Raw genomic sequence first — 27,582 nt, 5'->3', positions numbered from 1 at the left:
CTCTTGGACGACTGGGCTGGTTTCTTTGCTCTGATTCTTGTCCTAGAATGTTGTGTAGCCGCTTCCCAGCCCCTCTGGTTTGTCCTTGCCCCATGTCCCCTTTCTGCTCAGCTTCTCCAGCAGAATGCATGACTAGATTTGCCAATAGGGTACTCTGAAAAGCATCTATAGAAATAATCCTTTAGGTGAATAGGCCTCTCTTTTTCCTTTTCTATGCCTTTGTATAGGTGTATGTGCCGCTCCACAGTTCGTGTTGTGGAAATTGGGATCCAGTTGGGGTCCAATTCTCAGTGAAGCCTAGTCTTCCTTTTGGAAGAATGGCTAAAGGTGAGGCTATATGTCTGTGGCTAGTAATCTTTAAGCCTGTTTCTCTAGCTTCTGTTTTCAGTTTCTTGATTTTAACAAGGCTTTTTTCCTTTCTTAAACACTTGCAAGCACATGTTCTGTTAGTCAGGAATCAGTTTTTTGCTAAGTATGTTTTGAAATGAATACAGCTTAAACTTGCTATGAAACTCTGCATTATTGTTTTACATTCTGTGCTTCTGAATTCTAAAAACATACAGTCCTGAGTAAATGGGATGTCTATGGTATACTTCACTCCCTGACCACTTACCCCCTATAGCTGTCCTGATATCCCAGAAAAAAAAAAACTGTGTGAAGGTGTAAGATATCTTCAAATGGTGCTGAAATCTGGTTTGCCTTATGTCAGTGGCAATTGCTGGGATAATCTGAGAAAAAACTGCTAGTATATATAAAGAAAGATGTAAATTTTAAATCATGGCCAGCTCCATAGGATTAAGCTGACATATAATCTGTATTCAGACATAATTGGAGAAATAGTCATAAACTGTCAAAATAAGGCCCACAGGCAACACTCTTTAAACCCTCCTATTCATTGGATAATATTAGTAAATATATTAAAAATTATATATGTTTATATTTTATGTGTAGAAATGTATTTTAGAAGTGTACCCTTACATATGAGTTACTTGTGGAAGGGGGACTTAGTGTTTCTCTCATTATTTTTCCTTTGATCTCTCTAGTGCCTTTCCCCCTCTGCTGGTGACAAACATTTTGTATGGACTGTGAAAGTTGCTGTATATATCTGTGTTGATGGTCTTAGTCCACTGTGTTAATCTGTAAAAGCTCTTGAATGTGACCGCTCTGTGCGGGAAAAGGAAGGTGGCATATCAGATTACAGGAGATGTGGTTTATCTGGCTCCTCTAGCCTTTTACCTTAAGAGGCCTGGATTTACCAGGACTTCAGGAGATGAAGCTTTCTGGAGAGCCTGTCCTGCTATTGTCACTTGTCTGTATACTGAAGAGAATGTGTGAGAAACTTCTATCTATAAACCTACCACAAAACATGGCTGGGTTTCCAGCTTTGGAAATACAACTCTTAAATCTATTTCAGTTGCCTCCTACATTGCCAGCCCCTCATACAAAGCAAACACTCAAGGTGAAAGTCAGATGTCCAAATGCTTCAGAGTGATAGGAAACCTTTCTTTCATGGTGCAGGTTCAAACGGCATGGCAGGATATTCTGAGGATTCTCAAATGAATTTAGATAGTGGTGTTCAGGCAACTATTATCCTTAGTGAAAGTTGGATTGAAGGATTGAAGGATGTGAAATAAAAAGGTCTTGAAATCCTTATATTCTTAAAGGAATTTGGGGAACTGGAAAAAGCATGTCCATTTTTCTTTTCCTCTAGTAAACATTGCTTGTTGCTAGCACTGGGTTTCTTCTGTGGATTCACTGATAAATTGACAGTGCTTTAGCACACTTGATTCTGGTTGCTGTCCAAGAGGCTGTTAAAAATATCTTGAAATTGTCTCTTGAAGAGGGGAATGGTAAGAAAGGTCGTTCCCTTTTTAATTATGAAAATAAAAAATAACCAATATAAAGCTTCTAGTACTGTGCCTTCATATGAAATTTGTTCAAAGCTAACTAGGGATTTGAATTTCACACAATTGATAGCTAACTGGGCGTGATAGAAGATTGCATCAGTCTTCTACCTTGAGACAGGATTGAGTCCACCAGACCCTAGCAACAGGGCAGTACTTCAGTCAAAGTTTCTTTCATTTTTTTACATGCTTCTGAGATGTTGGTTAACCTAACCAGATGTCTGCACTGAAGAACTGGGAAGAGGCAAGTGCTCACCCAACTGACCAGTTTTGTTCTGTAACTGGGTTGGTATGGTAACAGCTGGGATATTCAAACAATTTCCAGTCAATGGAATTGATGGTTGCAGTTCCCAATGCCAGTACAGCCTCATACTTTGGAGGAGATCCCCCTGGAGTAAATGTATGTGCACAGTGATAAACAAGAGTGACTGATGTCAGTTGCGTCGATGCTCTGTTCTCTCTGTCTCCTGTGAGGGCATGCCTGCTTAGTGCTTGGACCCTCCTGAACAAGAGAGGGAAGTAAAGTATTTTATTTTTGTAGGTAAATTTTTTGAGTTTCTTGAACAGTATCTTGGTGTGGATCAGACAATATGTAAGCAATAGTTTCAAGTCAGATACTTGAGTTACTAGCACTTTCATCAAGAGTTAGTGAAATATAGAATTTGTAACATAGTGTAGGTATCTGATTGTACATGACGTCATAAAATCCCGAACTACTCACTTGTGCTTTTTCATGCCTGATGTGCCTTGAGCCCGTAATTGTTCTTTTCTGTAGAATATTAATTTGCAGTTTAAATATGATCACATTTCCCTGTGTTGAATTTTCTTTAGAAAATAACAGCATGAAATAATGCTCTCACTGAAGAAGTTAGCTGTCTGACCAAGCTCATTAAAACTGGGGATTTCATCGTTCTTTTTGTAGGTCAAACTGACTTCCTTGCAGGTGGCCTGTGCAACATGCATTGTCCAGGTCTCTTCAGCACCGTTACTCAACCATAACTCATTTATTTAAAACGTCTTATTAAATATGCTTTCTTTCTGGAAGTAGCAGTGGAATAAATTTGTATATCTAAAAGAGAAAAAGTTGATGTTCTTTGTCTCACCTGTTTATTTTCATTTCAGGGAATATATAAATATAAACTATATAAGAAGACAATGAAATCTGTAATTTTTGAGAATGACAGTATTAAAGTTAATATAAAGTTAGCATAAAGGTTGATATTAAAGCTGGATTTAGGAACAGATAGCAAAGAATGAGGGTTTGGGTTGTTTTTATTTATTAAGGGATGCCGAAAGCACCTTCCTGTTTGTTTCTTAAGTTTTTGTTTCCTTTGGCTAATACACTTTATAGTTTGGGTATGGGAACTTGTAGTAGAAAATATTTGTCTGTATTATTAAGTTTTTAACTGTGTGTATTTTACGGCTATGTATGACCAATTAAATCTGAAGCTGTGACTGATTTTTTGTGGGCAGTAGAACATATACTACCTTTCATATTGAAACCTAAAGAAGTAAGCTTGGAATCCAGACAGTTGTACCAGAGGTTGAGGAAGAAAACTAAACTTTCTCTGCACCACTCACTGTCCCATGCATTGCATAGTTCTATTGACAAGATTCAGTCTGAAACCTGTGCCTTTGACCAGTATTTTGTGTCACATCAGGCACAGCTTCCAAAAGAGGATACTATATGTGATGGATTGCTGTGATGTCATATGTCAAATCTAGTGTTCCAGTTGGCTTGTCTTTGACTAGAGGTCTTAAGGTTTTTTCTTCCTAAGCATTTCTTTTACCTTATACTGCCAGCAGTGCCCTTTGGTTAAGAGAATCTCACTGTTCAGCTATAGAATGGATAAAATACTGTTCTCTCCATAAACTTGGAATTCAATGATGCAGTATTTAGCATACAAACATTAAAAGTTAGGTGAGTCATCGAGTCCAACTCCCTAAAGCTCAACCCTATGACTTAGTGTCCTTTAGGTGCTCCTTGAACTCTGAGGGGCTTGAGACCCTGACCACTTCCCTTGGAAGCCTATTCCAGTGACCAGCCACCCTCTCAGTGAAGAGTATTTTCCTAATGTCCAGTCTGAAATTCCCCCCCTGATGTCGCTTCATGTTTCACTTCCATTTCCTCATATCCTATTGGTGCCCACCAGGGCAGATCAGCACCGTCCCTGTGCACTGCCCCCCTTGAGAAAGTTGTTGGCTGTGATGAGGGCACCCCTCAGCCTTCCCTTCTCAGGGCTGAAAAAACAGTGACCTCAGCCACTTGTATGGCTTTCCCTTGAGATCTTTCACCATGTTGGTCACCCTCCTCTGGACACACTCTGACAGTCTGTCCTTCTTGAATTGAGCTGCCCCAGTGTGCACACAGGACTTCAGGTATGGAGCAGATTCCTTTGGGGAAGTACAGCACCAAGTTCGTGCAGAACAGGTTGCTGAGCCTCAGGACATTTGATTACAGCAAGGGCAGTAGGAAGATGGCGGTGGGAAGTGGTAGCAGGTCATGCTGCTTGCATGGCTGATACGTTTCATGTCTGGGTTTTGTTTGTATAAAGTAATTGTAATCTATTCTGCTGACATTGAGGTATGTATAGCACTGATGCCCTGTAATCAGGGCTCTACTTGCCTGAAATAAAGTGTTAGTAAGAGACCTAACCCTATATTTAACCACAAACTGAAAAAGCAAAAAAGGCAAACAATGTCAAAATTACAGAAAACTGTTGCCAAATACAAACTGCTTGGTCTTCCTTGTCTCCTTGCTTTAGAGAAATTGCCATCTTAAGGGAGCCTGTGGATTGTGGTCCTTCATTCCTTATTTGAGTGAGTTTAGGGACAAATTGAAAAGTTACTGACTTGAAGCTCTTTGTGGTGCAGGGCATTTCTATGATGTGAGAGTTCTTAAAAGCATTGCATGAAATGGTCTGAAAAGCTGTCATTAAAAGTAGTGGTGTAATCATAGGAATTTTTTTTGTCTTATGTGTTTGAATGTTAGATTTTTTTAAGTTCAAGAAAATGTCCTTGAAGTGACTTTGTGCTCTTCATTTAACTCATAAGTTTGAGTTGCAGTGGTTCAGGAGTAAAAGGATTGTAGAAGCTTGAATTGTTTTTCTTTTTCCTTTTTTATTTAATAGTCCCATGCGTGTGAGCTTTATTAAAATGTTTAGATACCCTCATATTAGCTTGGTCAGAGATACTTCAGTCTCTATTTATTGTAAATTGTTTGTTCTGGGCTAACACGCTCTAGCACGTGGGTAGAGGTAGTATCTGCAGCACAGGATAATAAAAGAACAACTATTTGCTGTATCATTGCTGTGCTTCACTTGGCCTGAGGCTACTTCTAAGGAAGCAAATAGTTAAATTTTAACTCTACATCCTGTTGTTCAACTGTTGGTTTGTGTTTTTTTTTTTTTTTAATATAATTTGAAAAAGACAAATAGTGGAGGCAGCTAATAATTAACAGTTCCTTCAATGTCCAGGCTTCTGGAGTAGCTGGTATAGTCCCTGGCACTCAGTTATAATGGCAAAGGAGTTTGTTTGACAAGTTCATTTAAATTTGCTTCCCAAAGGAAACACATTGTGCTCCTGGAAGGACTCTTTTCCCTCTTCTCCAAATCAATGTAATCTGGGCTTTGTTTCACTGGATTATGTTGTCTAAGAGTGAAAATCCCTGTCCTATTCCCCGAGTATTAAATTATGCTATGTATTTGTTACAGCACAGGCCAAAAAGACCTGAAGCTGGTCTGACTGCTTGCAAGTTCTTGTTAGCCTCTGCTAACCCAACCCATACTTTGCTCTTCTCCATCTTTTATAACTGAAAGTAGGTTTTGTGCATGAAATCACAAACTAACTACTCTTTAGCTGTCTTTTTACCATATCAGAACAAACACACAGGAATGGTCTGTTTTGGCTGTTACCTGGTATATGTGGCTTGTATTTCTTGGAAATTAACTGTTGAGTGGCTGGAAAGCTTTGCTATCCTACTAAAATTTTCCTGTGTGTTGAGTTTTTCCTCTTTTGAAAGTGAAAAACATTGCACATGACTAAACAACAAACTTCCATGTGAACATCAAGCAAATAGGTATGAATGAAAATAGAAGAGTGACCAATTGTTGTATGCTTTGTTTTGCAGAATGTTCACATAAGACTTAAAATATGCACATCAAAAAAACCTAGTAATTTCTTAAAGAAGTAAGATGCTGTCTAGTATCTGACAGGCAGCCTATTGCTGTGGGCAAAGCATATGCTGTGAGCCTTTGCTTTGCATAGGGGTAAAATCCTGCCTTGCTTTTCTGGTGCACCAGATGTGGAAGGAGTTGAAGTCTCATTTGCTTTGAACAGCAAATTAGTCTCTTGCACAGGCATGTCCGAATGCCTTTCAGGGTTTACATATGTGCCGTGTTGATGGCCCTGAACTGTGGTACAGATACTCTTCTTTTTGTTTGTTTGCCTCACTGAAATTTGTGCCAAGACTTTACAAATCACTGCTCAGCACTTAATTTTGGATGAGCTGTCTGATAAAATTAATGCATAGTCTTTTCCTGCTCTAGGAGGTATTTTCATTAACAACAATTTGTTGCAAAGTTACTTAAGTTAGTTTCCAAAGCATGCATGGTACAACATCTGTTTCTGGAATTTCTTATTCTCTGTTCCAGTAACTTACGGGGTTTTCATTGTCTGTTGCAGGGAGGAAAGGTAGTTTCACGGACTACCTGCTAGGAGAAGAGGCATCTTTTTGTAATCTGAAGAGCTTTATTTTGTTTTGTGTTTTTCTCTTTTGCTATCAATGTTATGAGAACTTTCAGTATAAAGACGCGCCTTTGTCCGTCCACTGAACAAAAGAAAAATTTATTAGTAACAACAGATTTGGTTGTGAGGATGAAGTAGAAGTATGGATTTATTCCAAGGGACATAGCTGTATTTAAAAAAACTCTATTTTGAAACATTGTTGTATGTTACTTAAATTGATATTCCCAACCTCCTAAATTACTGTTATTCAAGGGACTTTAAAATTGGTTCTTTTTCTCTCCTGTGCATTGCTCATGTACTACAAAATATGAAGAGTTGCTTAAAGAGTTTTGTAGGATAGTTTAAGACTTGCTGTCATCATTGAACAGAAAGGTTGTGCAGAAAAATTGGAGGAGAGATGAACATGTAGCACAGCACTCACAATTCTTTCAGCAACATGAAGAAAACAATGAAAAGGCAGAACAAATGTGTATATTTCAGTCTCTAAAAGGAAAAGAACAAATAACAGCTGCATTTGAAAAAATTAAACATTTGAAAAAATTAATCTCATTCTTCAGTCTTCATTCTGTCATCTGTGGAATCAACTGCCAGAGAAAATGTGGGTGCAGTGGGTGATACCTGACCTCATGTAGATAAGTACTTGATGTATAGGATTGTCTCATTTGGAAAGGCATTTTTTAATTCCTGACTTAGGGATTTTTCAGAGCGTGCACATTTAGAGCAGTAAAGCTTGTTCCTAAGTTTTACTGGGATATTTAATTATTTTTTTCCAAATATGCTGATGCAGACACACATAGTTAATGTTTTTGCATTGCTCTGGAAAATTAAAATTCTTATTTCTATAAAGATTCTGTGTGCTTCCAAAGTAAAAGAACCTTTTGCAGTATTACACGTTACCTATTATTTAGCTTTAAGCTGTAAAAACAAGCTTGCTTGGTATCACTGCTTTTTGGTGCTTCTCTACCTGTATGCTTGCTTGTAATCCACAATGCTGTCTATCAAAACTATTAAGGAAGGGTTTGTCTTTTTGTAGTCCGGAGAATTTAAGATTATTGGAGCATGTGCACCAGTTAATGAAAAAACCAGTTTGGCTGAAGACATTTCACAGTGAATGCTGAGTGCTTTCCTAGAAACGTTCATTTCCTGAATACTAATCTTGCTTTTTTCATCTTGCTTCATATAGAAGTAGAAATATCAGCTAATTTTTTGCTTTGTCTTTGACTTTGCTTCACTAAACAAAACCTTGCACATCACAACATTAACTTTAGATCAGACCATTTCTAGAGATGCACCTAAATGATGTAGGATTTAGCGAAGGTTCAGAAAGAAAGAAAAATCCTTGTAATCCTATTTTTTTGTATGATAGCCTTTCTAGGATGAATTGATGATTATAGACTAAGATTTATTTTCCTCAGTGGATAAAGTGGTGGCTTGATGGGTTTTGCTTAAAGGGGCATTTTTTTTTTGTCAGATACCATCTCCTTCAATGGGATCCTGAGGTTCTAGTAGATACTTAAACCAGTACATTCAATCCCTGAATATTGAAATAGGCTTCCAAGAAATGGGACTTTCTATGGCATCTGATGCTGGATTTGCACTTACTCTTCTGCTGGGTTTAAGCCATTATTATATTCCATATAGAAGAATGTGTCTGTTATGTGAAGCTTAGTTTGATTTTTCACAGACTGCTGGACTGATCTTTGTCTCCATTTTTTTTTCCTTTTCCTGAATAAAATGCAACATATTTTATAATCCTTTACTTGCATCTTTTAAAGCTTTGTTTTATTCTTTCAGTAAAACTGCTATGAACAGTATGACTGAAACTAGCCTCAGTGCTGAAATTAGTCCCTCCCTGTGCAGACTCTCACTCTGATATGCACTGATGGCTTTGCTGAAAGAAATTACCACACAGACTTCCCAAGCTTAGTCCCCCTCTGGGGCTCTGAGCAAATTGCTTAGCTTGTCTGTCCTGGTTTCCCAGCTGTGGAGTTGGAGTAATTTATTACCAGTGTCAGTCATCAAAACGCTGAGGGTTAATCTTTGAGGACTGTATCTGTATAGTGTCTTTCGAGTGCCGACACAGTAACATATAATTGTAATTTTATATATTGGTTATTTCATTAAGGTGTAATTTTCTAACGACGTTCGTGTAGATTAAACTCATTTCATCAATAATCTGGCATCCCTCCAGCAGCATTAACTCAGTTCAGATTCTTTGTCTAACAGTGAAACCTAAACATGCAGCTAGCTCTGTAAAGAAAACAGCAAATGCCTAAAGAAACCCATACTTTCTTGTTTTTAATCTAGACTGTGGACATCCATAAAGAAAAGGTCGCTCGCAGAGAGATAGGCATTTTGACGACCAATAAGAACACATCAAGAACTCACAAAATTATAGCACCAGCGAACATGGAACGTCCTGTAAGGTATATTCGAAAACCTATAGACTACACGGTGCTGGATGATGTTGGCCATGGCGTAAAGGTAAGAACTCCTGGACACTTGAGGACTCCAAGTAGCACAGACCAGGAGACAGGGTCGGGGCAAAATGTTACTGATACTAAAATGTTTAGTTCCTTTATGGTAGGAAGGATTATGGGTGTCGTGTGCTCGCACATACAAGCATTTCAATAACAAAACGGATCGTTTTACAGAGAGGGTTTTTTGAGCAATGTTTTCCATAACCTTGTGACTGTCAGTGATAGTCACAGTGTCAGGAAATAATGGCTCATGATCTTAGGCTAATGACTTGTCAAAAAAGCCATGACTGACTTTTAAAATTATCACTACTTCCTCTTCTACATTAAGTTGTCAGTGCCACTCAGTTTTTCTCGATAACTAAAGAAATAAAGGAAGTCATCTCTTACGGGGAAGTTGGCTGGTGGGGGTGTGGTTTTTTGGTGGGTGAACAGAAGAAAGGTGGTCAGCTAGTTTGCATTTAAATCTCAGTGGCATTTGTTACCTTATTCCCATTGGACAGCCTTGCTTTCATTTTCTCTTAATAAAAACCTTAATAAGATAATGTCTACCTTTCTTGAAATGGTTGTAGTTGGAGTGAATTAGTTTAACACCATTTATTCCCTAGTCATATTTTTATTAAAAATACCTTTGTATCCCTCTAGATCAGGTGTTCAAGGTATATTCAGTTTGTCACAATCTTCTCTTGGGTGGCATTTATTCAAAACATTTGTATCCTCTAAAGCTTGATGTGCTCTGGTTAGTCAGTTGTGCAGCTGTATCAGCCCATCATGTGCCCTTTGAATCGCTGGGCTTGAGGAACAGATCTTTCGGAATTACTTGGCACAACAGAGTACCAGGGTACCTCCTGCTTTGTAGTAGGCCTCCAAATGTCCACAGGAGTCCAATTCCAGCACAAGTTAGAAAGCAGTTCTATACCATGACAGCCGTAGACTGTGAATTGATGTAGTCACGTTAGACTACCTGATTTTTTTTTGTTTTGTTTATAGGTGAACTTGTATTAAACCTGTAATTCTTAGGATTGTTTTACAGTAATAAATTAAGCCAGTCATGTGTAGAGGCCTGACAGATGTGTTCTGAATTTAAATTCTATAAAACAAAAACACTGGAGTCAGAGAAACTGATGATTTTTCAGTATAGCCTGCATTTGAGGAGAATTTTCTATAAATAGAGAGTACAGAAATTCAATGTCAGGATATTGGTTTCTGCATTTAAGTACTCCAGGGATCAAATGCTGTAGACGACTTTAAAAGTCAAATAATTACTGTTAGCCTCTGAAATTGATGCTTTGCCAAACTACCTGCATTGTGCAGACTCAAAACAGATTGCTTGATCCATGAAGGCTGAAGTTATTAAGGGGTAGTTGTTGCATTTTCTAATGTCAGTATTTGCCTTTGGGAGTACTGGTATTTTTATTCATGTGACCCTCTTCTTTTAGTGAGTGCTGTTTACCCATTTCTAGGCAGATCTTACAGAATGGTTTTGGTAAGGGTTTTTTTTGAACATTAGTGGTTTATTCTGTGCTAAAAGCTTGGTCTTTTCAGAGTTAAAAAAGCCACTAGTACAAACCAAATTGCCAACGTAATTACAAGACAGCTGCAAATTACATCTTGATACTGTTTCTTTGAGTGACTTGCCTAAATCTGTTTTACAGCTGTGAAAGGCATGAAACACTTGGTATTTTCTGTGTAGACTTGTTACACAAATGAAATAAACTGCCAGCCAGACCTCAGGTATATAGTTGAAGGTGGCTGCCGTGCGTTAGACACACTGTTGAAAAGAGTGTGCTGAGTTTGTGAATGACACAATTAAATGTTTTAGCCGTCTTATTACTTGGGTTCTAAGAGTGTGACACAGGTCAAGGCTTGTAGGAAGTAGCTTACTTAGTCACCTAGATGTAGGTAGTGGTGTTACAAGAAAATCAAACCAAAACAACTTAAGAAGCTGGATCAAGTCCTGTTGGAAGTCAGCACAAATGAACGATGATGCTGAGAATCTGAGTTGGCTCTTGAATCTACAGTGGGGGAGAGCATACAATAAACTGAATTACAAACCTTGTCTTGTCCAGAGTGGTCTTAAAAGATGCTTCAGTCTCTGTTACATCTTATTTTCTTGAGCAAAGATTTCACCCCAAGTTGGACAGCAACCTGTCCAATAAGGCCTTAAAAACCATGTTTTTCTAGAGAAAAAGAAGTTTGAGGTCTGCTTAAATTAGTTGTCAGTTTGACTAACCTGCAGGTCAGTAAAATACAGCACAACACCTATACTGGTATTTAAGTATTAAATAAAAATTATACAACACTTTGAAATCTGTAGATGACAATTCATTGCTATCGGTGGGACTCTCTTCTGGTGTAAGATTTGATAAAGAAACATAAAGGAAAAATACAAGGAGGAGAAATCAAGGATGCAGACTGGATGACACCCTGTTTCTGCTTTTATGTACTTGAATACTGATCCAAAGAAAAATGTTGCTTAAATACACAGTATATTTTGTGGGGTGATCCTGAACTGTTTCATATGGGAAGTGTAGATAAAAATAATGTCTCACAGAGTTAAATAACAAAATTAGGGAGGTGTGTAATCCTCAGGGTAAATGCTGCCTTCACCATACATCTTCCATCTGAGCATATGCAAAACCACCTCCTGTGTATGCTCACAGTTCATTTTCTTTGTTTGTCTCTGCTTGTCATGGCTGTGTAGAAAGGATGCAAAAGCAGGTGCATGTGCTTGAGGCATGGAGAAGGGCTCTGCATGCCTCCCTCTGTCTCACGCATGCAGCAATTTCTGTGGGGGCAGGTGAAGGTGGAGGTGGCAGTGATGGGTAAGCAGCTGCTCTCCATAGCAGGTTTCCTCACTGATGGGAGACACTTCCTTGGAAGGCAGTGCTGTTTCCGCCTCCATCATCCTCCTCCAGATATTGGTTGAAAAGCTTTTGTGTAGCATCCTAGGATCACAGAGGTGCTTTCTCCTTCAGCCTGAAACCTCCATGGCAGCCCCAAAGTGCCCCAGCTGCTGCCCCACTCCCTGCCCCTTGCCTTTGCAGGGACACAGACAATGTCTTGAAAAGTTGCTTTTTTAAAAAAAATATATGTCCCTATGAAGCTGAGGATAGCATCAGTCCAAATCAGGAGGGCTTTTTGAGTTGGTTTGCTAGCAAGAAGGCTTTCCTTTGCAATACAGATATGTGTTGGTGGCTCCAAGAAACACATAGGGACCCATTTTTGCTGGTCTGTTAAGTGGTTGCTCAGCTGTCGCCCTCTGGGCATAGGGGAATGTAGCTAAAGTAATTCTTTGTAAACAAGGGCAAGTGTCATTATCTACCTTCCTGTGTAGAGCTTGGTTTAAAATTATTGGGCAGAGGCTACTTTACATTTCCTTCCTCCTCTTTTTTTTTTTTTTTTTTTTTTTTTTTTTTTTTTTTTTTTTTTTTTTTTGTGAAAGGAAAGAAAAAAAATACTGTGCCAGCAAATAAATAGGTCAGACACAATTACTCATACAGAAAATCCTTAGTTTAAGAGCAGGGAGAAGGAGGAAGCTTGGAAGCCGCCTTCTAAACCTTAAATTTGCCCTTAAAAGCCAAATTCAAATTGGCCTTTGAATTTATAATAATCTTCTTTTTGAATAGAAGGCAGGTGGAATTGCAGCAATTTGTAAAATGGCAGCTAAGTAGGAAATTGAAGTGATGATGCCTTATGGTTAAAGGCAGATAAAATGTTGAATACATGTCTAATTAAAATGCATAATAGCTGTAACTGGATCAAGTTTGTTTTATGGAAGTAAAAGTTCTTCAAAACCAAAACTTGAATTGTATATGAAAATTGATCACTTTTCAGTTTTATTTTAAGGAAAAATATTGTAGTTTTGTCACTATAAAGAAATTTGCATTTTAGCACATGAATGCTGTAAGAAGCTTTTGAGTCCAGAAAGTTAAACAGGAGTTAAGCATTCAGAAATCTTTCTCAAACAAATGGAAGTTGGAAGGACTCCCTTAAAGTAGGGGGATTGGGCCAGAACTTGACAAACACTAAGCTTAGAGAAGGGAGTCTTGCTCTTACCCTTGTGCTTCTCAGCATGTCCTACTTGTCTGCGGTCCTTTTGCTTATATCTGTGTCAGTTCAAAATGAAAATGCAGATGAGATGCTGATGTGAAGGTGAAAGGCTATGTAATCGAGCTTACTTACCCTTTAGGATAAGACTATTTGTGTGTAGCTGCTGGAATATTAAATTTTAAATAATTCAGCCTAATAAAACCCAAGTGAGATAGGGATCCTGAACTGGAGCTGCTGCTGCCTTTGTCCCCTTACCAGCCTCTGTCAGACATTCACGCTTCAAAGGATGTCATGTTGCCAATTTCATTAATGTCACATCATCCCTCTGGGGTCACGGCCAAACAGTAAATATTGCTGTAGGGTAAAGAATGTTTCTCTGGGGGAAAAAGGAACTTCCTGTTGCCAACTCTAATGACTCTGTTGTAAGTGTTAACACTGTGTGCTTTCCATAGGGCACTTGCTACTGGAAAGTCAGAAGTGTGCCTAGTGTCATCTGGTACAATGTAGATTTCAAGCCTTTCAGCTTGCAAAGGAAACACAGAAAGCTAATGACTAGGTTGCAAATACTAGTAGGAGAGGTTTAATTTCCCTGAAGAGAAACGTACCTACATATGTTCAATTTTTTAAGGAAATACTCGAGACCTACGTTTCCTCAAAATAAAGTCTGCTTTATTATAGACTATAAGGAAATGACGAACAAATAAAAACTTCTGACTCATTCTGATAAGAAAATTGAGACACAGGAATAATTTCTTTAAAATTGCACAAAACTAGTGTGGCAGAAGTGTTTTGCCCTGAGTGTCTGACACCCTCATACAGTGTACTTGCTGAACAACATCTTTGATTACGTATTCTACCAAATTACATGTCTTGATTTCAGTAAGGAAACCATGTTCCAGGCTTGGTGCTTTACTGTATAATTTCCTCAGTCCCTACCTTCACGTACAAGCACCTTTCCAGCTTCTGTTTTTCTTGCTCTGGCTGTGTCACTATGTGGTATTTCAGAACTGCCCCACCCATGAGACAGAGGGCAATCTTGTGCAAAATTGCCTAGCTGCACACACATAATAGCATTGCAAAAGGTCTTATGGCCAGCTACCTTTCTGTGGGGGCATTCTCCCATGACTAATAAAGGAAGTACCTTTTTAAGTAAAAGGGAAGTTGACTAAAGAGTGGAAAGTGACCATGTGGGGTCTTTTTCTATTGTGGCTGACAGCTGTGATTATTGGTCAAAGATAACAGATCTTAGGCTGACTATTGCTTTTACAGGCCCTATATATAAAAGTTCCAAGTTTGCCAGATACTTCCTGTTAATAGAGATCAGACTGGCACACTTTTTAAACCCTTGTTTCCATTGAAGAGCATTTATATTGGGTGGTCTTTAATGACCTCTTTCAGTCATCCTAGGTGTAGAAGGATATAGAGTGAAAGTGACTCTTTAAATTCAGGAGTCAGAGAAATAATGAGTGAATACAGCAGGGGAAGTACTACCTGCATAGAGAAGTTTCTGCACTCCAAAATTGGAGAGTTCATGGCTGAAATGTGCAGGAGAAATTTGCTCAACATCAGCATAAGGATTTCGCTTCTGTGTGCAGATGGTCTTTTGTGTGCTTACAGATAAATTTGCTCATATAAATGAGTTATTTGCAACCGTCCCTACCCTTAGTTTTCTAAGCACAGTTTGTAGCTCAAATGATAGCATTATAGTTCCCTGAATCATGACTAATGTTCCCCCATGACTTGTTACTTGGCATGAAAACTATAAAAAACAGTTAGATGGCTTCCTCCTGAGGCCAGCCAGTGGAGTCCCTCGATGCCTGATATCTTTTGACTACCAGTGGGTACTTCTGAATTCCTCACACCCTTCCTTTTCATGCCATTCTTGGTCTTGTCCCTTTGACCTCAGTTACAGCAACCTGCAGTGCTGTCTTTGGCAGCAGGTGTTTTTGTACTCTTCAGACTACCAGAACTGAGTATGCTGGAATTGCCAAAACACTTGCCTTAAGCAAATAAGTCTCTTGGTACTAGCAGTCATTGCTTGTCCTTCCAAACCCACAGCTGAAGTTCCAAAGTCCAGGTGCTCTGAATTCCTGGCATGAGTTACAGGAGCAGCCTCAATTTTGGCTTTGATAAATGCCTTGCATGGCTGTTGCAAACACCTGTTCTGCCCATGTCCTGAATTTCTTTGCTCCTTTCCAGCCCACTGCTGTCTCTAAGTCCTAGGCCAGCCTGCTCTCCCACGCTGTCCGAACCCTGTGGATTTGTCACTTCCCTAGCTGTGACATTTTGGAAATGCAGCAGCACTGACTCTTATTTCTCGAGCCTGAGGTTGTGGTTTCTTTCTCTTAGTTTTGTGACAGCCCTTAAAGCTTTATCCAGGACAGCCACATTCTTGTTGGGCTTTCCCAGAAAAGGCAAGATTGTTCTGCTTGCTTTTTTATGGTCTGCTATATCATTGCAAGAAACCCCAGTGAATAGTGCTGCCTACCCTATTTCCTTTCTGGGAACATCCTGGTTTGTCTAGTTCTCGCCCTCAGCATCACAAGCATCCCCAGCGAGCCTACAGACTGTTTTTGTTCTGATGTGTGTCATCCAGGATGCTGCTAATGGGTTGAAAAGTCTCCTGTGTGTGCAATAATACAAGTAGCAGGAGGAGAAGGGAATCATGCTCCTCACAGCTTCTTCAGGAGTTCTCAGTGATGCTCTTCATTTCACTAGGCTTTTTTTCCTTTTGTACCTCCTGTCTCTTATTTTATACCCTCTCAGAACAGTTTCTTCCCTCTTCAAGCTGTGAACTGTATGCATGCTACCACTACTCCTCCTCATGCCCTGCATTTCCCTCCTTCCTGGTTCTTGGTGATGGCCATGTTCTGCCAACAGGCTGGATGGTCTGGAGGCATTTGTTGAGAGATGCTTGCACATACATTAAGCACATACCTCACATACCTACCACTCCTTTTAGTTTTCTGCTGCCTTTTTTCACCTTCTTCTTCAAATCACAGAGTCTAGACCCTGCTGCATAAACTGTTCTCAATTCCAAGCAGGTTTTTTAAATTGCTTAGAAAGCATCACATTTGGTTTTTAGACCAGGAAATGCAGCAATGTTGACCTCATAAGCTCAGCCAATAAATTTTAAAAAAATAGCCTCCTCCTAATTAATTAGCTTGTTAACCATGATTAAATAGCCATATGGTTCATTTGCTTTCCCCCCTTACTTAGGTCCTTTGGATCAGGAGCTGCTTTCCCATGTGAATTCCAGTTCCTTTTGTGTTCTGGCCTTCTGTTTTCCTGCCTCTATGAGTCTTGTTTATATTGACAACAACAGAGAAGACATCTACAGACCTTTTTACATATAGAAAGCAGTATGGCAACAGTTTCTAATTCTTTTGAACAATCAAGTGTGTATCTATCTGTATATCATTTAACTGTTTGCAAAAGATACGAAGCTCACCTCATGTAGTCCTAGAGACAGGAATAAAGGTCAAGAGGTGTTGGACTTCAGATAAATGTTTACTGTACACTGATAGTGTGCTTAGCAGTAGAAAGGTTTGAAATAAGATGAAGATTAACTGAATCATTGCTACGTGTTGATATTCAGATTGTCACTTGCAGTAGAGGCAGAATGAAACAGGGATTAGGAGTGGGGTGGAAGTACACACCATAAATACTGAGTGACACTGTATAAGGGAAGGAAAGAAAGGAAGCTTTTTGGTTTTACATTTTTGAAGCAGGCAAATTTAATAGTAGAGGCTGGATAAGAAACCATGCCACCCTTCCATTTAAGCCTTCAAAAACGCTTCTAGCTATGTCTGCTGGGGAAGGACAGAACCAAGAGTTTAATTTCTTGGTCTCCTTTAACAAATTCCTTGTATTATGCCATTGCTGTTGGCAACTGGTGATATAAGGGGAAGGGTCACATATTCCTGTGAGAAGAGAAAGCAAATTTCATTACTAAAGGCTTGTTTTAAAAATAAACGTCTTGGGAGAGTACTGTGGCATCTTGGGAACTGAACCTGCGTGTTTATCCCTGAAATAAATATGTGGGGACAGAGATGGCTTAAATGCTTTTGAACTCTGCTGATGAACTTCTGCCCAGGCTGGGAGTAAATTGGGTTGACCTTCAAATTTACTTACCAGAGCTAAACTTTTTAATCTGAATTTTGGAACAGGATTTATGTTCCTGTTATTGTAGTATGAATAACTTAAGGGCCGTGGCCATCAAGCTTGTTTGATTGGTAAACCCCGGCTGTTTTTCATTGGTTTTGCAGACCCTGTCAGAAGCCTCAAATGCATGTTTGCTGTATGGCATGCTTTAATTACTTTTTTTTTACTGAGTTCATGGATGCCTTTAAACTAGTCTGTGTTTCTTGGAGGAGGAGAAGAAGATGCAAACCACAGTTTGAAATGCTCTGCCGTAGAAGGCTTGTTCTGGACATAACAGTTTAATTCCAAACCACCTCAAAAAAAGCATTGGAATAATTTTGGTTTGGGTGTTTTGTATTTGCTTTTTTTTAATTGGTGAAATTAACTCTTTCAAAAATATGAGTGCCTGTCCCCCTGTCCCACTCTCCCATGAGCCCCTTGCTCCTCCCAAAAATGAAAGAAATTGGCTTGAGTTTATTTAAAATGTTACATTTTCCTCATGAGGCCAAGTTTTGATTTTTTTTCCTCCTCTGCAATCATGAAGGCTGTTAAAATGATACAGTGGAGTCATATAATGACTTGATTCTATGAGCTAAAATTTCAGCATAACAATCATCATCTCCCTGCCAACACAGTTTTGAGCAGCCAGTGTTGTGCTGGCCTGAATCAGATTTCAATCAATAAACCAGAGGTGAAAGGCACTGCTGCTCATCCTGTTTAAAAAATCCCTTTTCTTTATTTACCATTCAATGCAGCAGCTAGAATTTCTTGAAAACATATGAAGGTTAAGTGTCAAAGCAACAGGCCCATTGATTCTGTGCATATTGCTGAAACTGTGGTTTTGTGAATGAATTCTTAAGTGCATATTGCCGTTGAAATAGCACTGATTTGGTTTTGGACTTGAATGGTCAGCAGAGGGCTTTTCAACCCTTTACTGCCCATGAGGAACCTGGCAGACATCTGGCAAAGCTTAGCTAAACTTAATTTTGACACAAGTGCTTTTCCTGTGGTCACTTAATCAGACACTGAATTTTCAATAACTGACACAGCAGAATCTCTCTTAGTATACTGGGATGAGCTAATAATCAGTAGACGTAAATGATTTCTTTAAAATGTGATTATCTTTAGTTTAACCTGTCGTATCAGTTGTGATGGATCTGCCATTAATTTGTACCTTTTTCCCCCCTTTTTTTGCCAACGTTAAGTGGCTAAAAGCCAAGGTAAGAAGTGTTATTTCTCCTTTGACCCACAGTGCCTCATGTGACTGATAGTAGAGGCTGCAGAGCCATTAAAACTGAAAACTAGCGCTCTCTTACACTCTCTTCTGCTTTCCATAGGATATTTAGATTAAACATGCTATACTTTTTTTTTTTCATTTGCAGCATTTAGCCTGTCAATATATCTGTGATACATTGACATCCGCATTTATACATAGATACATTAATTTCTCTAACACAAATAGTGCTTTGCTCTGAATTCGGTAGATGCCTTGATTCCCTTCACTTACATTTTTTGCAGGAGACTTCCCAGACAACCTGAATGACTCTGTTAGTCAAATAGCAGGGGCAGATTGAGAAATTCTGGGCCATGCTGGCTGTATTGTACTGTCAGTGTTAAAGTTTGATTTAAATTATTAACATCTGAATGGCAATGAATACAAATGTGGCTTCCCTTTAAGGAAAAAAATGATAGAAGACATTTGTGCATGAACCTGTCGATTGTCAACCTTCCTGATGTATGTTGTTAATTAATAGTGAAAATAACATTAAGCTTGTGTTTAGACTCTTTGTATTTACTGGTGTCTGTCTCGTGTAGCTGAGAACTTGCTGTTTGACAGCTGTCTGGGAATTCTCACTTCATATTCTTACACTTAAAAAAGAAAAAAGCTGTCAGTAATAGAGCTGCTCTGTTATAAAAATAAAATCATGTTTTCCCTTATTTCAGCATGGAAATAACCAGCCTGCAAGAACTGGCACCTTGTCAAGAACAAATCCGCCTACACAAAAACCACCAAGTCCTCCCATGTCAGGCCGGGGAACTCTGGGGTAAGAATGGACTGCCTGGTCCCTCCTGTGTAACAGAAATTTTTAATTGTGCCAGTGTTGGTGTTTCTTAAATTCATGGATAAATGGCAATTCCGGTTGCCTTTAGCAAAAAAAAAAAAAAAACCAACCAAAAAACCCCACAATATCACAATGACCTTTTCTGTGTGAACCCCTTCAGCCGCATTGACTCTTGTTTTCAGGATGACAGAATGATTTTTTTTTTTCCCCACGAGGAAGGATTTAATATGGATATAGGTAAATGGGGAGGCTATTGTTATTCTGGACTTCTGGGGAGAAATCCTTAGTGACAGAAATGAATCTTGAAGTTTGTTCTTCAGTGGGGGAAAGACTTTATGAGTAAAGTTCTTGTCTATTCGTTTCTTAATATTAGAAGAGCTATGAAGTGGCTGTTTGTGCTGTAGTTGTTGCATTAGCTAAGCAAAATTTATGGCATTGTGAACCCAGTGGCAAAATTGATTCTTGCTGGCTTTTGCATTTTTTTTTTTATACTTAAATGAGGAAGGATTTTGCTATTCCCAAGTCCCACTGTGAGCAGAGTTCCCTGCATCTATTTTGCTGCTGTGGACCTGTGGGGAGTGAAATCTGCTTATCTTGGTGTGCCAGCAAGTAGTTATTGCTAGAGACCAAAACATTAATACTTGAGAAGCTCAGTGCACGTGCCATATGGTTTTGTCTGTCCAACTGTGCAATGTCTTCCAAAAGGCATCCTAAATGACCTTCTACTTGTTTGTCACACTCACCCTTCTCCTTATATTGTGGGGGACTGAGGCGCTGTAAAGCTGGCTGGCATGGTTATGTTGACTTCAGGTATGTTGTCTCAGAGAGGCAGGAAGCTGGAAAAATGAGGAATAATGAGATGGAGCAGGGTGGAGATCAGGAGCAACGATCAAGAAAAATTAAAAGCAGCAACTCCTTTTGTTGAAGACTAGCAATTTTTAATCCCTGTTTGATGCTTTAGTGGTAGTGTTTGCTGTGTATTCCACAGAGAAATTAACCTAGAGGTTTCCTCAGCATGTTTTCTGAAAATTCCCATTGCTCAAGGGCATGAAATCAGTATTCCAATTGTGTCTCTTATCCCAGCTGAGAGAGTTGTTTATCAGCCCTGGGAACCTGGGTGCACTTTCATGTCCTCTTGGACATTTGCTAGTGAAACAGCAGCGTTGATGTACTGGTGAGCTGCCTTTCTCAATACTCCCCCTGAACAAGCCAGAGCTGTTTGCTTGCCTTGGCTGATGCCTGATAAGGATTAATCAGCTAAATGTCATTTCCAGATGAGCTTGACAAGCGGCAGCAGTTGGCTGAGGGGGAGGAATAATGTGGGTTTGTAAGAGAGATTTCTATCTGCCCTTCTTGTTCAGGAAGTACGGTTCTTGTCTTGAGCAGCCGTGTTCCTCCAAAGCATGAAATACCACAGGCATGACTTACTCTAATTTATGCAGAAAACATCGCTAGAAACCGCAAGGATGCTACTCTTCTCCCTTTGATCCCGAAAACAGAGATAAGTATGTAAAACCAGAATGAGCTTAGTGTGTAACATCGGCCTTCAAGTAGGTGCTGCCTGTTGTGCAGCTTGTCCCTCCAAGGCAGGACTATGCAAAGGAATATGGTGGGGAGGGAATCCTGCATGGAAATCATGCAGAGTGAAAAGCAAATGGGGCTGAAGTAAGCAGGTCTTCACAGGACCAGGGAGAGATTGTGGAGGTCATTGGGTACTCAGGTTGGAAATACCATGGAAGAATAAGTAAATTGCTGAAGCTGGGTGTGGCAGGAGTAGTTGAAGTCATTTCTTGAGGGTCCTGGGGCAAAGCAAGGCCCTGAGCTCCCTGTAGCTCTCCCTGGTGGCAAGGGCTCCTAGGATCACCCTGAAGCGCTGCGGGACAGTAAGCTGGGGAGCTCTGAGCAGTGTCAGGAAACAATGTTTTTGTCTTCCATCTATAACAATTTATTATTAAAACTTCTAAAAAAAAAAAAAAAGTGGAAATATTGTAACTACTTTCAGATACTGTGGTGTTTGTAAATTAGTTTGTCTATATGAAGAACTCCAGATGATTTTAACATGCAGGGTGTCACCATCTATAGATCTGCCAAAAGTTGTGGGGAAAAGGAGAAATTTTGTATTCCGGTTGTAAGCAATAGAGATCTAAAGGCTACCAGATAAAAATGATAAGCAGGGAAGACTGTTAATGTGCTTCCAACTGAAATAACCTTGAAAAGTAAGTTTAGTACTGTTGCTTTTCATAATGTAGAATGAAAGTCAGTGATTTTCTTAAAATACTAGGAAGCTGTATAACTTAGCAACTCAGTTATAACCAGTAATTGAACAAATTATTAAATGCCAGTAGTTCAGTATTTTTGGTTTTGCTTAGGTCTGGTGCCTCGCCAAATTCTGTGTTTTTCAATGGATCTCTCAGTAATTGGCGAGACCTGAAGAGCTCTGTGATTCAGTACAATAAATGCACTGTTCTTATGGCAGTAACGGGTCTGGTAAATAGATCTTGAAAGATCCGTGTTATATTTCTGACTTGATGCAGTCTCCTAGGTTGGAATTCTCTGGTCTTCGCTTTCTTGAGCCACCAAATGGAGACAATGAAGCTCATCTGTGAGGCACTTTCAGATCTGCTTATGTCAGATGAGGTTGCTTGATTACTGCATGAAGCAGTGCTCCTAGGAAAAGCACTGGTGATTGCAAATGTCTCTTGTTCTGTGAATCTTGATTCACCCTTGCTGATGTCTTAATGAGATGAATACCTTTAGCCAAGAATAGTTTTGGAAAGGATTCTGACAGGAAGGGAAGGGGCGGGGAGAGGAAAGAGGAGATTGGTACAGCGAAAATTTGTCATGTGCTCACAGGTAATCCAGAGTGTTATGCAGATGTAGCTATTATATGTTAGGTTGCTCAGATAATGTATTTTGGGTGGTTAGTTTAGTTTAGGCTTTTTTGACCAGTTTATGTGCTGTAGGCCAACTTGTGTGGATCTGTCTATGTAAGAGTACTTTGGGCAGTTGACTGTGACCTGTCTATCCTGCCCATTGGAATTCTAATATACCGCAGTGTGGGTCACTGCAGTGGTATTTCATGAAAAATTTAGAAAGCAAATGGATTTACAACTTCACTTATTTATCCTTTTAATCTTCCGAATCTTTATCTTTCTGTCTTCAAATATTTTTTTTCCTTGACCAGACGAAATACTCCTTACAAAACCCTGGAGCCAGTCAAACCGCCAACAGTCCCGAATGATTACATGACCAGCCCTGCCAGGCTGGGCAGTCAGCACAGTCCAGGAAGGACAGCTTCCTTGAACCAGAGACCACGAACACACAGGTAGGTAGGGTGTTTTCCCACAGAGTAATTCTTTCCTGCCTGTCAAGCCAATGCTTACTAAAGTCACAGAAAAGCCTTGAAGCTTTGTGCCTCTCGGCTTTTTGTTGAAAGGCAAAAAGGTGAGTTATTCTACCACTGCATCAATAGAACTTCATAGCATTGCTGACTTCTGTAACACAAAGAAGTGCCTTCATATTCAATATTCTGAGTGTAGCTTTTTAAAACTTGTTATTTTCTCCTTGAATTGCAAGGCTAAATGTTCCTCTGAGTCTCTTGAGTGAGTTAATTTTTTTTTTTCCAATTTGATTTTTATCACAGGCTTCAAACTGGGAAAAAACATATGAAAGAATTCAATGTAGTTAGAAGTAAAAGGTTAGCTGTTTTTTTAGAGAGCTTCTTTCTTAGTATTTTTCTTTTTTTAAAAACTCCCAATAGGCACTTAAACATGGTAGGTCACTAGCAGGGACTGAGAGAGTATTTTAGACACAGTTGGTGATTAAATACTGTCAGAATTAAATAACTTCTAAATGTCACTGCATGAGGATCTTGTTAGTCTGTTTAGCTGGCTACCGTGAATGCTCCTTACTCCTGTCTCACAAGGTCTTCTTTTATGTAGGCTGCAGTTAGAAATTCAGCTGCAACCATGGTGACAAGATCAAGGTCTTCAGCAGACAGAACTCTAATTTTGAAGGAATTATCTTGGCTTCCATTTCAGATCACTGATTTTCTTTTTTGTAACGTTATTTTCTAAAGAGATATATTTGAATGATTTGCACTTGACTCTTGACTGATTTATAGCTATCCAGGAGTGGTAAATAAACTAGAACTTCACCGAGTACTCTTAATTGACATGGATGAACTAAAGTGAAGTTTTGATTTCAAAGCATCTTATCTGCTTAGTTTCCTTTACATTATCCATTTAATGCATATAAATTCAAGACTTGAACTAAGGAGTGCTCTTAGATAAGAATGAGGACAGATTCTACCTGAATTTTGATTCTTTTTCAGTTCCCTCTAAGAAAATAAATGTTACGGCCTCCGAAGGCATGTATAGAAATGTTATCCAGTAGTTCACTATGTTTTGCATTGCTGGCCTCTGATTTGCATATCATATAACATTAGTTAGACAAATTTTAAGCTGGCTGTTACCTTTCAGACCGTCTTAGAAACAAACTTCTCATACATAAAATGTGTGTGCATGGGTAGTGGGGATTGTTAGATGTACAGAAAATTAGGCACACCATACCCCACACCCCACCCCAGGTGGTTTATCATGTCCATTGTCAACTGAACACTTAACAACTAAATCTAAACTTCTACTCTGAGTAGAGGAAGTGTTCCTTTAGCTGACAGCATAATTAATCCTAAATAATTATTTAGAGTTTAGCCACAAAGTCTTCCAGCCCCAGAATACTACTTTCAAATATTACAATGCCCCTGAACTACTCCTGCATGTTGAGATTGTGGGGGTCTTCACAGAAGACTAAAGAAGCTGGGTAGTTGTAAAAGTAATTTATTGAATGGCTAAATCATGAAGGTGGAAGTATTACAGTTCATGCCATTATGCAGAAAGCCTTCTAGCACAAAGTCCCCAAGACCCATGCAGAAGCAGCAGTAGCTTAGCAGCAGCAGCAGCCGTCTGTGATCTGTGTGTGTGCTCCCTCGGTGATCTCTAGCATTCTCAAAGCTGTGCATTTTTATTCTATTTTTAGCCAGTCAGGTACAAACAGGGTTCTGCTACTGCCTTGTTGGACCTATCCAGGCCTAGGATTGATATACAAAAGTGGTTGTAATTTCTTACACAAATTCTGCGTGCATAACTCTGTTCTATCTAGGAATGCTAGCAAGGCTTCATTATGTTTTCATTGTGTCTAGAATTTAGTTAACTTTGTAAAAGGTGATGGTACTGAACTTTAAACTAGGCTTAGGGCTTTTTCTTACTGATTAGTCTCTTGTTTACTTAAGGCACTTAAAATATTCTCTACTTATTTAAAACTAAACTTACGTTTCTACCTCACATCTCTGTGCATTTATATATTTTAATTTCTCCGAAGGTCTTAATTCAGCCCTCACATTTCTGAGCACTTCTGGGCCTGTGTGGATGGGGCCCAGAGGGATTTGCATCCCAACACCTGCAGTTGTTATTCCATTTGCTAGAACTTGCATGGTTGATTACCTTTTTATTTTTGAAGCATTTAATTCTGCATTTTATTCATAGTGATGTTTATCAGCTTAGCTAATTCCATTTTATTAGGAATGTAATGCATCCAGACTTGATTATCTGTATACAATTGTAGGTAAAGACAGAGGCATTAAACAGGGAGTTTTTCAACAGTCTGTAATTGAGTTAGGCTAGCAGAGCTCACACAAGAAGTGTGACTGTTGATATGCTTTTGTAGGAGATGCTGCACTAATACTTGTGTTTTTCTTCTGTAGTGGCAGTAGTGGAGGAAGTGGCAGTCGAGAGAACAGTGGAAGCAGCAGTATTGGCATTCCCATTGCCGTGCCTACACCTTCACCACCAACCATCGGGCCAGGTATGTGGGACTCCTCCCATGCTCACCTCAGGCTGCTTGTTACTTCCTTGTGTTTGCAGAGGGACTGTGACTAAACATGATGGGGTAGAAACTGTCCTGAAGCACAGTCTTACTCAGGAAATCACTTGTGAGTGCTGAGTGATGTCTAAAGTTTTAATTCTTTACCAAGAGTAGTTGCAGGACAGTCAGGTTCTGAATAATGGATGGTTAAAATACCATCCATGCTGGTCCGTGTTTGTACAAGACAATCAAGGGTGTACAAGGGGAGTAAAAGACAAATGTATCCTTTTAAAGCTTAACTGTAATTTTAAATGTGTCTACAATTTGGCATTTCTGGATGCCCTGAGAGCACCAGCAACTATGTACATGTTTAATGGGAAACATTGGCCTCTGAAATACTCTGCCAACTTTGCCATCTGTAGTGAAAGAACCATGCAGGATCTCTCAGTGTTGGAGGCACACTCCCTTGTGTTTAAGAATGATGAATGGTGAGATTGAGTAGAGCCCTTCTTTATTATTATATCTTAGTAATAAACCAGCCCGGTCACTTATTTACTGTATGTTTTGCAAGCCCATAAGACGTAAAAAAATAGTGGAGTTTTGGTGTAATGTAATTTTGCTATTGCAGAGATTTCTCTGTTTCTTGGATGACAAGTCTTCACTTCCTTACATCCATGTAGGCTTTCCTTTTCCAGGACCTTTTTTGATCCTGCAGTGGTACAAATAGGCATGAAATCTTACTGTCATCTGGCATCCCATAAAAGTCAATGAGAATAAAGATTGGCGTGTACAGTACCCTGGATAGGATCAGGGTCTGAATTTGTATTAGTTAACTGAAGTTGAATTTTCATATTTGTTTGGGAAGCCTATCACGTGCCTGTACTTTCTTTTTTTTTTTTTTTTAACCTTTAATAATATGGCCTAATTAGGAATATAAACTATTTTATTAGCACACATTTCTGTTCCTCCTGGAGCCCCGCCAGCACCACCACTGCCTCCACCTCTCCCGATGGGCAGTCTGATAGGTGAGACTTGTCAATGCTGAAGTGATGGCAGTCATGCTGCATAATCAATAATCATCTCTTCCTAATGAACTTAGTGAGGGTGTTTTTTCTTCTGTAGTGGGACCTATGTGATTTTGTTACAAAAATCAGTTCTGAGATTTTTGTTTTGTTTTTGTTTTGTTTTGTTTTTTTTTCCCCACCAAATCTAATCTCCACTAATTTCCTGTGGTTAAAGCCTCTGAAGCTAAATGCACTAGGTATGGAAAAAAGGCTGCTAGTTGCTTGAAATCTGCTCCCAGTTAAGCTAAGATCCAATTAATCTGATCTATAAGATCTCAGAATGAGCTTGAATATTGGTATTAGGCTGTGTAACTCCTGCAGCAGAAACTAAGTCACAGCAGTTGCACTCTAGCTTAGATCTGGTAGTTTATGTGTAGGGTGATGTGTGTGTTCTATTCTGTGGGCATAAAGTGACTGGAAAGCACAAATGTCTGTCACAGTGTCTTGGCTTTGATTCCATAATGCTGCAGGCAGGTGTCAAACTGGAAGACTTGAGGATATGAACTAACAGTTCTTGAGAAATTGCTTCAAGCATTACATACAGCACTTAGGGTAGAATCTAAAAGTAGTACTTTTCAAAATAGACAGGAAAAAATACCCCACCCTTTCCTGTCACAGGCTGATGACAAAAATAATTGATTGAGTTACGAAACTAGCTTTGGAGGCTTTGACCCACATAACCCTTTGCACTCTCCCTTACTGAAATGTTAAGTGAAAGTTACATTGGATAGCATTACAGTACTGCAAACTTCTGACTGCTTGCTGTTTGTGTCTCATGTAATTATATGATATATGTATATAAAAGCATATATATGTATGTATATAAAAACATTTTATTGCAAACTGGTTTTTAGGTTTTCGAATTGCGTTAATTCATGCAACTATAATATGTGAGATTCTTTAGTTTGCAAGATGTGATTTTCTGTCTGTCAGAGGTTAATCTGAAAGAGAACTTAAGCTGTTTTGTTAACCTTGGAGTTTGTGCAGCAAGTAGGTGGAAGGTAAATATGGGTGTTTATCACAAAGAATGAATGGCATCTTTGTCAGCTGGCATTGGTGATTCTGATTTGTTAGTACAAATTCCATCAATATAAAAGCACAACCAGCAAATATGATTAATAAATGGGCCAGGTGTCTGAAGCTCATGACATTTGTTTCACTGTTTTGTTAGAGTCTTGTTTTATATTAGATTGGAGGCATGTTCAGCTTTGCAATGGAAATCATTTGTTTAGAGCAGAATGTGTTTTTTTTTTTCCTGTGTGCTTTTTAA

The 27,582-nt window shown here is 39.1% G+C and overlaps 1 protein-coding gene across 12 annotated transcripts in view; it reads left to right on the top strand.

Moving 5' to 3' along the window:
• The window catches only part of ABI1 (abl interactor 1), a 78,578-nt gene that overhangs the window by 41,012 nt on the left and 9,984 nt on the right, over positions 1–27,582 (top strand). For 4 of the 12 annotated variants that reach the window (XM_066199334.1, XM_066199313.1, XM_066199285.1 and 1 more), the window contains exons 3-8: positions 8,958–9,134; positions 18,529–18,543; positions 19,268–19,368; positions 22,571–22,711; positions 25,148–25,248; positions 26,199–26,273. In XM_066199334.1, coding sequence (XP_066055431.1) covers positions 8,958–9,134; positions 18,529–18,543; positions 19,268–19,368; positions 22,571–22,711; positions 25,148–25,248; positions 26,199–26,273 — 610 coding nt within the window. The remainder of the gene's footprint in view (positions 1–8,957; positions 9,135–18,528; positions 18,544–19,267; positions 19,369–22,570; positions 22,712–25,147; positions 25,249–26,198; positions 26,274–27,582) is intronic. The other 8 variants (XM_066199352.1, XM_066199322.1, XM_066199306.1 and 5 more) reach the window with 3 other exon arrangements.

The sequence above is a fragment of the Chamaea fasciata genome, unplaced genomic scaffold (genome assembly GCF_029207755.1).
Source record: "Chamaea fasciata isolate MVZ Bird 193981 ecotype frontalis unplaced genomic scaffold, bChaFas1.0.hap1 SCAF_1, whole genome shotgun sequence".
In the NCBI taxonomy this organism is placed as follows: Eukaryota; Metazoa; Chordata; class Aves; order Passeriformes; family Sylviidae; genus Chamaea; species Chamaea fasciata.
Note: the sequence above shows the minus strand (reverse complement) of the source record. Positions and strands in the feature narration are given on the sequence as shown.